The sequence below is a fragment of the Triticum urartu genome, chromosome 7A, assembly GCF_056163025.1.
Source record: "Triticum urartu cultivar PI428250 chromosome 7A, HENAU_Tu73, whole genome shotgun sequence".
In the NCBI taxonomy this organism is placed as follows: domain Eukaryota; kingdom Viridiplantae; phylum Streptophyta; class Magnoliopsida; order Poales; family Poaceae; genus Triticum; species Triticum urartu.
In genome coordinates this window covers 746,805,401-746,818,947 of record NC_141879.1, presented here as the reverse complement: position 1 = coordinate 746,818,947, position 13,547 = coordinate 746,805,401, and the positions used below count along the sequence as shown (strand labels likewise).

Sequence of the window (13,547 nt, the reverse complement as noted above, 5' to 3'; positions counted from 1 at the left end):
ACACCACCCCGCATGTATGAGGGCCCGGTACGACACTCCGGTGGCATTGCTACCCCCTCCCCCCCCCAGGGCCCCCGTCCCGGCTAACCCTGTAGCGTTTGACCACAGGATCTAGCCCTTTGACTTTGCACGGACGGGCTTTGACCAGTGGACCTCTCCACCCGGTTGTGTCAGGTCCGCCCATAGGGACACCCGGGAGCAACATCCGGGCCAAACCCACAGATACATCCACTCCATGTAGACCCGACGCGTCCATTCCCCCCCCCCCATCCAGGTGCCGGCGGCGGCGCCGTCCGTGATGGGGCCACACCCCGGAGATGCGTGTCGCCTCTTCGGACATGGCATAACACCATCCGGTTGTGGTAGGTCATCCGATATATATGAACACTTGGAGCAAAGTCCCCTTCGAATAGACCCGATGCGGCTGTTCCCCATTCTAGTTGTCGGCTGGCGGCGGCACCGTTCGTGAGGGGGGTCACACCGCTCTGTACAGAACCGAAAAATAATGTATGTATGCTTATTAACACATACTGTATGTAAGTTCGTTAAATAATAATAATAAAGAAAACAGTGAAAAAAAACAAAAAAACTATATGTATGCTTATTAACACATACTATATGCTTATTAACACACTATATGCTTATTAACACATACTATATGTATGCTTACTAACACAATCTATATGTATGGTTATTAACACATACTGTATGCTTAATAATAATAACAATAATACTATATGGAAAAAAAGAAAAAAAGAAAAAACTATGCCGACGGCAAAGCCGTCGGCATAGCTGCGGCCAGGGCAGATGGACAGCGCCACGAATCGATGACGTGTCGGCTATGCCGACGGCTGCCGTCGGCATAGGTCCTGGTCGGTGCGCTCTGGATCGGTGACGTGTCACCCGAATCTATGCCGACGGCCACCCGTCACGGCCGTCGGTATAGATTTGACGTCGTTAGCCGACCGTGATGAGGGTTGTCGGCGGGCCCGCATCTATGCCGACGGCTTATATATGCCGACGGCAGCTGTAGGCGTAGTCCGGGATAAGCCGACGGCTGTCCTGTGCCGACGGCTGCTGTCGGCGTAGGCAGGGATAGCCGGACGGTCGTTGTACGCCGACGGCCAGGATCTAGCTGTCGGCATAGCTCGGATTAGGCCGACGGTGGCCGTCGGCATACATTTGGCTGTCGGCTTAGAGCCCTGTTCCGGTAGTGAATCATTTCCCGAAAGAAACACAAGGTTCCCTCCTTGAAAAATCTGGTGATACTGTGCAGAGGAACCTGTTACCGCGAACGCACTCGAGCCAGTCTGTCCAACAAAGAGGACCTGGTCGCCCAAGTCTTTCATCTCAGACCACCGGCCCTTATCCAAGTCTGCCTCGAATACACGCAGATCCATTGTGTGGTGATCAAGCTTGAATTCGTTCATCACTTCAAGAATGCTCCAACGCACCATCAGTAGCTTTGTGTTGTCGGCTGATGTGACTAGGTAGCATTTCATGTCCATGTAGCCCGCATTGGGTTGTTCCTTAATGACATGCTCGACACGACTTTTGGACAATGAATCTCCGACAAACTCATGGGTGAACAGATTCCCCATCCCACAGACAGCAAAGATCTTTCCATGATGGAAGGCTACGTCCTCGTAACAAAAGGTCCCGCCATGGTGCTGAATAGCGAATGTGTCGGCTGCTTCTGACCACAAAAACGGAAGTGCCGTGCCCGGGCAGAAACCTCCAAAGTTGGAATAGTTGGGGAACGGACAGTCTTGGAACACAGCGATGACGAGTTTAGGTGACAAGAGGACAATCTTTTGAATGTTGTTGTGTGGCACGCCACGCCCGTGGTGGGGCTTGAAGGTGCCGACGATGCCATTAGCACGAAGGGGCATCCAGTTGTAGTAGCAGGGTAGCTCTATGGCCGGCGTGGTTCCAGAGAATGGGTCTTGGAGGAAGCAGCTCGAGGATGGCCCATGCTGAAATAGGAGCAAGCTGCCGAATGAAGCGTCGGCGCGGCAATCGCTGGGGACGGGGAACCGGCGCACCTTGCCATCGATAAGGCTCTGGTACTCGCCTTTGCCAAGGTTGATGCACGGCACGGCTGGCGGCAGCAGCAGACGCTGGTGCTTTGCGGCCAGGCGCCAGTCCAGGCAAACGGCGCAAAAGCTGAGGCGATCATCGTGGGACGCGAGACGTGAGAGGACCACGCCGGCGAGCTCATGCGGCAGGTCCTTCCAGGGCGGAGAAGTAGAAGAAGTGCCGTCGCCGAGGTCATACGGCTCGTCCATCCAGAGAGGAGAAGTAGAAGAAGTGCCATTCGATGTCGACTTGCCGAGGCAGAGACCCATGACGAGATATGGGCACCTGCCGTGCCCTGCGTGGTCGATTCTTCTGGACGTTTCTATCCCGACCTTGATCGAATCGATCTAGCCAACAACGATCCACACCAGAACAATGATCGACCTTGGTTATTCTCTTTCTATAGATTTTTGCGGTCTTGCATTAACGGCCTTGACGTGTACGTAAAAGATGAACTAGACTATACTAGTACTACTCGGACTAGGATATACTCCTAGCTATAGTCCTAATCCTAGATCGCAGAAAAATATAAGTCCTGTCTCTAAAAAAAAAGCTATAGTCCTACTTTTTCTAGACTCCCAATGGAAACCAGGTTTCCCTAATCCTTGCGTGCGCGCGAGAGGAGGGATTAAGCTTCGCCGACCAGCGCTGTTTTTTCTTCTAATAATTGTTGGCTGTTGAACCGCACCGAAACAAGACTTAAGAATAGGGTTTCGTTGGCGGAGGATTGTTGGCCTGTAGCAGCCAATGTTTCCGCCAGTGAGAATGGTGAGCTAACTCTGCCATTCTTAACAGAGGAGGTTTGGACGGACGATTGCTTTGGTGTCATCTCCCTGATTCCTAAAATAGCTGACGCGATGGATATTCGCCAATCACAGTGATTACCGTGCTCCAGCAGTGACGAGGGAATCCCCCATCGGATAGGCCCGTGACAACATAAGGCCCAACTAAGAGGTCCATGCAGGCCCAGGACCATGAATGCAAAGGACCAGACAAACACGCCACCCAGTCAGAGTAGACACCAGTCCGTTTTCCCATGAGCCCGGAGCTTTAAAAGTTGGGATGATACTACAGTCGAACAACCAGAAGCATTTAGAGCATATTTAGTAGTATATAGCCAGCTGCTAGCTGCTGGCTATATGATCTTGCCACATCATTTATGGGCGACCTTATAGTCGACAAGTACAATAGTTGCATATATATATATACTACTTTTTTAATGCATGGCCCGTCTGTTTCTCTTAAAACATGCCTAGGAGCACGTGCCGCAGCCGGCTGTTAATCAGTAGCCCACTTCCCTTCTCTCTCGTCCTCTCTCTCCTCCAACTCATCTAAAGTATAATCTTGAAAGGCTTACAGCCCGCCTACGTCATCCTATTGTACTTGTTTTTAGACTAGCCACAATGGGTAATAACATAGAGTAGTAACATGCCCATGTTACTACTCTATGTTACTACCTCTATAGTGGGAAGTAACATATGTGTGGTAGCATGCAACACTTCATTTATTAGGCTATAGACTCATTTTGTTTTGATATGTGTGATGTTACTCATAGTAGTAGTAACTAGCTATGCTACCATATGCCTCTCTTTCTTCATTTATTGCTTGCCACATCATCCATTTTACCTATGTTACTCCCATTGTGGGTAGTCTTAGAGAGGAGTTACACATGATAGTTGACTACGCAATAAATGGCAAACATTAGGCTGGCCATAGTGGGGGTAACCTAAGTAGTACTCCCTCCATTCCCTTATACAAGGCCACAAACTCATATCACAGATACCAAGGTAAAATTTAATGACTCCTTTGCAAGTCAACTTTGCTTTTCGTTAACCAGGATCATTAATACACCACAAGCATCCAACGAATGAATGGGAAGAAAGTGGTTGAGTGTCATTATAACTACATGCATGTAAGTACTACTATGTGTCATGCATGGAAATAAATAAAACTACCTATGATATTAATCTATGATACTATGCACTATAGAGATAGTAACAGACTAGTAGCATATGCATGTTACTAGTCGAAGTTACTCCCCACTATGACCTGCCTTACCAGCTGATATTCAATATACCATTTAGTAGCACTTATGACCAGCCAATGGACCCAGGTGCATGGCGGACTCTACATAAGCCTGCCCAAGGTTCTAGGTCGAGGGTTCACAACCATTGTAGTCTGTACTCAAACGGCACCCACTTCATGCTCAGCCAAAAGATGGATCGTTCAATGATGACAGCTGAGCCTCGGCCATTGGAGAAATTGACCAGACCACCTGACGGCTGGTGCAAGCTGAATGTCGACGGTGCCTTCGTTGCCGCGGATGGGACAGGTGGTGCAGGTATGATCCTTTGCGACCACCGCGGCACTGTGGTCTTTGCATCATGTCGTTTCCTGTCGAAGTGTTCGAGCGCACTGGAGACCAAGTTTGCAGCTTGCATGGAGGGTGTGTCCCTTGCTCTGGAATGGAGTTCTGTTCCTTTTATATTGGAAACAGACTGCAGTACAGCACCGGCAATGATCGCTGATGCTACAACCAACAGATCTCCAGTAGCATCAATGGTAGAGGAAACTAAACGCATGCTGGGTCTGTGGTGTACCCATGTGATTTCACATGTTAGAAGGGAGTTAAATCAGGTTAGCCACCAGCTTGCCCAGATGGGACGAGCTATTCGGACCGCCATTTGGCTTCGTCATGCTCCGGAGGAGATTCGGGCCTTATGTAATCTGGGACTGTAACGACCATGGTTGATGAATGAAAAACCTTTTTTGCAAAAAAAAAAGAGAAAAAACTCCCAGAAAGACAGGACTAGAGTTTTTACCTCCACCACAAGGGGCTGAACCTCTATACAATCTTATGTCATCGATTTGCATCTCGATAGATCAAGCTCCGTCCATACACCCCTTTTACTGTCTAATTTATAATCACGACAGTTGGCGCCCATCATAGGGTTGATCTACATCGGTCATAGGAAAAGTTAATGATTTAGTCTTTTATCTATGTTTAAATTTTTTCAACTGACCCCCCTTTTTTTCTCAGAGGGACTAGATCGGTCCTAGGGCTGTGGTTCGGTCGGAACTAAATCTGAAACCATGCTACATCTGTTAGTACTTTGTTCAAGTCCAGTCGGATCCTTCACTTAGTCGTATTACAATTGGTTTCAATCCTCAGCCAGATTACTTCAAGTACCGAACCAACATACTCCTCGTATCCTATGGGTGCTGCCTCCATTGCAGCGCATATTAAATTATTTTGAGAAATTATTACTTTGGCTTGTACTATTTTGTGTAACAGATCACATGATCACTCTGGCGTACGGCCTCGTCGCTTCATTTGTCGGCATCGTCACTCCACAGACCCGGGCTGGCCGCACCGACCCTAGCGCATCGAAACCTTGCTATGCCGACCTCACCGCTACGTCGACTTCAAACACAATCAACTGACTCTGACTAGGACACGACCAACATTGACTTCGCCATCACTGACTTTGCATTCTCCATGGTCAAATCCGACGAGGACTCCACATGGTGTTGTCATCGCTTCAACAACTTAGACCACATCAACAACGTGTGGGGCGTGAAAAACTAAGACACGTTTGTGATTAAATTGCATATTTCAGTCCTTAGTGAGTTCGTTTTTTTGTCTTCTTCGAGCGTCACTCCGGAGTTTCTCCTCACCAACACCCTAGTCCTATTTGATGAAATAAAATTTATTAGTTCCTCAAATCTATTATTCGGTTTCCGATTGGTCTGCCTTTGAGGGCTGCAATACACCTGGGGGCTATGCCACACTCGGTAGTGGCGCCACAATCGAGGGCATCACCGTCGAGAGCTGCAGTTCATTCGGAATTGCATATGCTTTTCTATTTGGTGCCTTTTTGTAATACCCTGGAAGCTTTAGAGTAACATTACATGTGACCTGGAAATATCTCAGCCAAAATAGTTCAGAAATTCCTTCAAGGCTAATCGTTTGAGGCGTGGCTAGAGAAGGTCCTGGACATAGCTAGCGCTTAGTAGCTGACCTGCTAACCGGACTTTTAGAGATTCATATATCCGTTAGGAAGAGGAGGAACATGGGTTTGGGGGTAGATCCCCATTTATCTGAGGAGAGAAATAAGGAGCTAACATATCGGGCATGAAAAACAACACGACATGCTCGCGTTATTGTCCATGTACTTCTCCATGATCATCCCAAGCAAGGCCTACTTGGGCTTCTACTGACCAGTTGCCTACGTAACCGCAACCTTGTGAAGCTCATATGTACATATAATTCAATGAACGAGTACACGCTCATAGCTATGCACATAGATTGCGTAATTTGCATGAATGCGTTGTCATATTCACGGAAGTATTAATTAGCACTGCATGTACATATGCACGTTGGTGGCACCACCGTCGATATGTATGGCCCGCTCTTGGTTTATGAACTTATGCCTAACGGAAGTTTGGACAAACACATTCATCCTGGGCGCTGTATTGCCGGTATGATCGAGGAGGGTTGCGTGTAGACGCTATATTGCAGGACGCACAATAATATCGTAGAGGCTCTAGATCCGAGTCTCTCTGGCCAATTTGACAACGGCGATTCTGCATATTCTGACGTGCTCTGGCCATCAGCTATACAGTCGTCTAAAATAAATTATGCATGCAGTTGATTAGCAGCGAGCTCACCAACGGTACGATATGCGTCACATGTGAGTGCAATATTGAACATATAAAAGGGCATGGCACACGCGCGAGGCGCGGGGCGGGGGTGGGGGGAGGGGTCAAATGTCCTCCCCACTTGGATCATAACCTTATATGGCTTGTACTTGAATGTACCCGAATCACAGGTTGTATAGTCGATTTGTGTCACTTTTCAAGTTTATGTATGAATCTGTACATCATATGCAAGTTCTTGTATCAAAAATATAATTAACTCACTAATGCGGATATTGTTTGCATGCACCATCGATCTGTATGCAAGTTAGCTATACTAATTCTGTCCAAAGTCTGCCAGCACACTCCTCAACACCTCCAATATATAGGGACCTCCACAAAGTGTGGTTGGGCCATCTCTGTATTAATGTGATCTGATGTCAAGATTGAAAACTAATTATTTTGAGTAATTAATTATACGTGATATGAGTATTATACTACTTTAGTTACTGGAATACGAATTACAAGCACGTACAATAATATAGCCCGACACTGGCTATTGCAATGTCATTTAGAACTATCGTTGGTTATACCTCATCTAATGGGCTGACTATGAGGTTGCCAATTAATTTTTTTTCTACACATTCTATCTTTTTATAGTTTGGCATTTCATTATTTTCTCTTGTTTTTCTGTTCACATAGGGAAAACTGCAACGTCATCTCTATATGCCCCTTATTATTCTCTTCTTTTTTACAGGATCATTATACTCTTCCTAACTGTTGAATGACGGTTTTTTTTTGAGCTAAAGGACCTCAAGCTCCCATTTTCATTTCCATCAAACTATAACACAACCACCAATTTAGAATATGACCAGTTTATGCCACACCTTTGCTTCAGCTTTTCTTGTTGCGCAAGATCGGGACCGTTTAGGACGCCGTCCTCAAGTCTGGTTGGACAAGCTACGTATTAATTAATGTGATCTGATGTGAAAATTAATTAAGGTCCTTTTGTGCGATCATTCACGCATTTTAACTCCCCTAACACAATGCAATCATAGAGGCCCACATACACGTACATACACTCACCCTTATGAACGCACACATGCACGCCCTATCCATACTGAGCCGACATCTAATCTTGAGATTGACAAAGTCACCATAGGAGCATCTTAGTCGACGGGAATAGCTTCTCTCATTGAATGAATTTTGCCGGAAATGCGGCCACTAGTGCCAAGTCTGGGACTTAAATCCTGGTGGGCTAGTTTCTCCACAAGGAACCTAACCATCTAAGCAATACTCAGTTCGCACGTATTTTAAATGTTGAACGATTGGTTATTAAGCACGATCGGAATTGCAGGAAATGCAATTTATTGCATCCTGTTGTTTGCCTTTTATTTTCTTGGCCATGACCGGAACTGTTTTAGGGCATCATGATAGTGCTATTAAATTTTTTTCCATGTAAACATGTTATGATCTCCAGAAAATAATGTTTCATAAGCCAGTGGTATACATATATATGCAACCGAAATAGCCGTATATACGACATTTCAAACCAGATTCTATTACGGTGCAAATTCGAGTTATACAATTAAAAGAATTGGCCATTTCCAATGGCGTGTGTGGTTTGTTGTACGTGGACAGCATTACTCATATGCGACCAAGCTTCTCTTAATTCGGAGGACAGTATTAATGTGCATGTAAAAGGAAGGATGAGAGCCACCAGATTTATAGACGTCGCCCTAAAGTACAGTTGGATGGTGTATGTATCAATGTGATATGGCGTCACAAATAAAAATTAATGGTCCGCACGGTCGCCAGGAGGGAGATCGCAGCGGATGGTTACGTTCACTCAGATAGCCACCCTCCGCCCCAGTGAACGTTTATGGTCGTTCGCCATGGGACGTGCTAGAGAGACCTAGAGATCTAAGAGCATCTTAGACGCACCCGAAAAAAAAAGAGCATCTTAGACTGTACAAGTGTAAAAATATCTAACTTTTGAATCATCTGAGACAAAAAACGCTGCTTCAACAGACGGTCCATATGTAAAAAAAATAAAATTAACCGCGGCCTCTTGTCGATGTAAAATACAACACCTCATGGTGCAAATTTGCATCGGGAGATACAACTGCTCCAAATTCGGCGGCCGCCCGCCAACGCCCAATCATCCTTCATTTCATTTCACAGTCGTGCCCATCCGCCCCCCCGAACACCAGCTGGCTGGAAATCGCCTCCGCCACCGCCCAAATCCCCGCCTCTGTCGCCGCCACCTTTCTCGCCCCCGTCGCCTCCCTTGCAGGAAGCCGTCTCACAGCCGCCCGGGCGCCACCGAATCGGGAGGCAGCCGTGATGGGATTCGGCACCTCCGGCGGTCTAGCTGGCCCTGTAGGCCTTCGTCGGGTCCTTAGGCCGCCGCCAGCCTCCTCCCCGTCGGCTGCGGGCCTCTCCATGGCCCTGTTGCCGGCTGCACGACCGCCGCACCTAGCCCGCACCTTCTCCCCGTCGGCCGCCAAACTCCTCTTCGTTGTCCCCCGAGCTAGCTCTCATCACCGCCGCCGTCCGCAGCCGTTCGCAGGAGCCAATCCAACCGGCGGCCATCCTTTTCCACCGCGCGCACAAGGTGTTCGCGCGGCTGTTTTTTACTTCTTGTTTTGGACCATCTATTGGAGAAGCTCTTTTAATCTCCTATTTGGACCATCTGTTAGAGTTGAGCATTTTTTGAAGCTCCAAAACGCACCATTTGGCGGTCCATATTTTACATGTCCGGCTTTGGACCGTCAAAATTTGGACCATCTATTGGAGATGCTCTAAAAGGCCCAGTTAAAAATATTTAAATCACCACGCTAAAACTTTTTACAAAAAAGATGAGAGATCTTATAAAACCGTCATCCTCTACATGGAAAATGCCATCCTATCAAACATTAAAAAAGCATCACACAAAAAATGTCATCTATTAATAATAAAAAATGCCATCTCTTAATAATAAAAAATGCCATCTCTTAAGTAAAACAATGTCATCTCCTAATAAAAAAGGCATCTCTTAATTAAAAATGTCATCTTTTGAAGAGATGGCATTTTTGCATCACACAACAAATGCCATCTCTTAAATAAAAAATGCCATATCTTGACATCTCTTATTATAAAAAGCCATCTCTTAAAAAATGCCATCTCTTAAAAATAAAAATGACATCTCTTAATACAAAAGTACCATGTTACTTATTAATAAAATGTTATGTTCTTATTAAAAATTCTATGTAAAATTGCCGTGTACCTAAGTGAGAAAAAACATTGTTTTGCCAGATAGATAAAAGAGAGAGAGAGAGGGGGGGGGGGGGGGGCTGAGATTTTACTACGATGGAGGCTCACATTCGTAACCAATCTTATGGGTGGTGGGATTTTTGAAATGTACATGGTTCACTAGCTTTTTTAGCACATCGAAAAGGGTTTGGGAATCTAATGTGTCTTCGCCCTGTGTCATGATTCGTGCAACGAGAAACCAACGTGAGATGGAGGGTTTGTTGGGATTGCCCCCGGGGAACGGCATCCAGCTACTATTCCCGAATATTTTTTTAACACGGTAGAAACGCAAGCGTTCATACATACGCGCATACACTCATTCCTATAAACGCACACATGCACACCCTACCCCTATGCAGTGGCGAATCCAGGAAGAAAATGAAGGGTGGGCTCAAAGTTAACGGCGAGAAATCTAAATGCCATTTTAAAGAGAAAAAACATCATCTCCTAATCCTTTGTTGAATAAGCTAAGATTTTTCCAGAATACTACTGAAAATATGGATTTTTTATTGGCATTTATTTTTTGAAAGTGTCAAATTTTGAACGGAAATTTAAATCTGTCTAGCCAAATAGTCGTTATCTCTCATTCCCCTTTTTTCAAACAAGCTCAACTTTCCTAGATTACTATTGGAAACATGTAGTATTTGCTGGATGTTTTTTTTAATATCAAATTTTCAACCAATTTTTGAATTTGTTTAGCAAAATACAGGCACTATCTCTGAATACCTTTCTTCAAATAAGCTAAAAAAAATCAGATTGCTACTGAAAACATGTACTTCGTATTTACTGTAATTGTTCTGAATATTTTGAAAATCAAATTGAACTTTATATTTGGTATTGCCCATTTAAACAGACAAAATTTGGTATTGCCGGCTCTATGCTTGACTGGCCAGCCATCGGGCATCGCTAGATGAGTGTGTGTCATGTCGCTCTCATGTGTACCTACTCGATGTGTTTTCCGCTACTTGCTTGTGTACTATTGGTGTTGTTTGCTGAGAGCCTGAGACCGAGAGATTGGGTTGCTGGGTTGGATGAAGTGTAGTAGTAAAAGAAATTATATTTTTGGAGGGTAGGCTAGAGCCTGTTGAAGCCCCCCTACTAGAGTCGCCACTGCCCCTATGAGCACCTTCAAGGGAAGGAGCCGGCATATCATCTTGAGATTTAAGAAGTCACCATAGGCGCCTCGTCGTCGAGGGGAACGTCTCCTCCCACTGAAAGCTCATCGCCGGAAATCCTGAAATAATCCAGGAATAATGCGAGCACCATACTTGAACCCTTGTGGGCTGGGATACCACTGTCCCTTTAACAATCCAACCACAGGCTAGTTCGCGCTATTCCCGAAATTAATTAGTAATATATGCCATCATTAGACCAAGTATGTGCCATAATTCATCCATTAAACGTCAATGATATACTTCTACTCTGTCGGTTTCACTTGGATAGTCTTTGCCCAATAGCTACATCATTAGTATGTAATCTTTTGATTACAAAATAACATAGATAAGCACCATGGAATATCAACCTGATCATACAATTTTATATCACATAAACATAAGGGTTTATGTGAAAATAAATACCAAGAGAAAGCAACCTAATACGTTTCGGAATTAATGAGGCAAGCATAGGTTTCTAAGACAGAATAAACGACGAGAGAGCAGCTATGTAGAGCTGTATACTATCATGGCGTGTCCATCCACATGCCATGGGGTACTTACGCTATTTTCAAAGAAAAAAGCCAAACATGTATACTCTCCCATCTTCAGGGACAACATAGCTAAGATACCAGTTGTTGTAAAATTGGAAGAGGACTCCTACCCACGAGATGGCTCACAGAAAGTAAAATGTACACATCCTGAATTCCTGATACTCGGAGATTGCAACATAATCAAGAGTTGTACAAATCATAGTACTTGTAGCTTTCATCTAAAAAATAAAGAAGTTGTACATACCACCAAATCATATTGTAGTAGATTCCTAGTACTCCTAATGGCAACCACGCGACCAAAGTACCTGCAAACGTACGTACCTACACTCGCATGCACGCATCACGATTATTTAATTCAACCTAGAACGGGCGGGACGTTGAATGGCAGCGGCACGTCCTTGGCGACGGCAGCGACGGTGACGGCGATGGAGGCAGCGAGCGACAGGATCTTGGCCCGCTCCACCTGCCCGGCGAACCGCACGCAGGTGCCGATCTGCGCGGCGTACGCGGCCGCCGCCGTGTAGGCTGCCGCTGTCGCCGAGTAGAGCAACGCGTGCACGAGCAGGTCCACAACGACCAGCACGATGGCGGGGATGTTGACCCCGGCCGGCGCCTCCTCCTCGTCCAGACTATCCTTCTCGTCGGCCGCAGCGGCGGCGGTGACGGCGGCCACGTCGAGGCTGACGTGCAGGTACACCGCCAGCGCCTCCAGGATGGCGGCCGTGATGTTGCACCCGACCAGGAGCACGAAGGCGCCGAACCGGTTATAGGTGAAGGTGACGACGGATGCGGCGGCGCCGGAGTCGTCCGAGGGAGCGTGGGCGGCGCACTCGCTTGACGCGGCCATCACCACCGCCGACACGACGGCGAGCAGCATCGCGCACAGGCGGAGCAGGAGGCTCAGCGCCTTGGACCCGTTGGGCGGCGGCGGCGGGTCCGCCTGGTGGTGGTACCTCGACGGTCGTAAGTCGGGGCCGTACATGGTCGGCGCCGAGCAAGGAGGTTGAACGAGCAATGGCGAGATCTGTATGGATGCTTCGTTGATTAGCGCGTTGCATGCACGGCACGGCTTGTATGTACGTATTTATCAGGAGATATATGGCAGCCGTGGAGCTATCCGGCATGCTGCACCGGCATAAATGGATTCTCCAAACGGAGTTTCCAAATCATATTCATACGTATGCATCTCACATACATTTTGCCCGATCTATTTCTTCCATATATAAGATAATTGCCCGATCGCTGAAAATATCAAAATCTTCTCTTTTTTTTTTTTGAGAGAGAGAGATCAAATCTTCTTCGGAAGTCATGCGAACGTTCCTGGAAACGTTCGTGACGCGACGCATACGTCCGATCCGTGCGCTATTCTTCGCAGCATGCGTGGCCCAGCCGTTCGCTTCATTTCTTTTTGCATCACGATATGCACCGCAAGTCGTTACTCTTAGAGCATCTCCAAGAGACCCCTTTCCCGTACAAAATTCTGCTCTAGACTCCTAGTGGAGTTGGATAAAAGAATTGCTCCAACATGTTCTGTAAATATGATACTCCCTCTGATTAATATTATTTGTCGCTCAAATAGTACTGGATACATCCGCTTGAGTGACAATTAATATGGATCCGAGGGAGGATGGCGGCTTGGAAAGTTTTAGGTGGTTACCTTGCCGCCAAAAGTTTACGGGAAGCAAAACTTCCCCTAAATGAGAGGGAAGTTGGGCCAAGTGTACATGATACTGTAAATTTATTCCACGTTCATGGGATCTGTTGAAGATGATTTTTGGCCGAAACATCCCCTAGACGTAATTTGTTTTTACGGATACGAGATCCGTTGGAT

The 13,547-nt window shown here is 46.4% G+C and overlaps 1 protein-coding gene across 1 annotated transcript; it reads right to left on the bottom strand.

Moving 5' to 3' along the window:
- Positions 1-11,901: 11,901 nt before the first annotated feature.
- On the bottom strand, positions 11,902-12,698 carry LOC147962722 (CASP-like protein 1U2). Its single transcript, XM_087534284.1, has one exon. It carries the CDS (start codon positions 12,696-12,698, stop codon positions 12,072-12,074), a length of 627 nt encoding a protein of 208 aa, XP_087390410.1. The 3' UTR covers positions 11,902-12,071.
- Positions 12,699-13,547: the final 849 nt, after the last annotated feature.

Coding starts and splice junctions, on each gene's coding strand:
- LOC147962722 (XM_087534284.1), bottom strand. CDS start 12,698: ATGTACGGCCCCGACTTACGACCGTCGAGGTACCACCACCAGGCGGAC.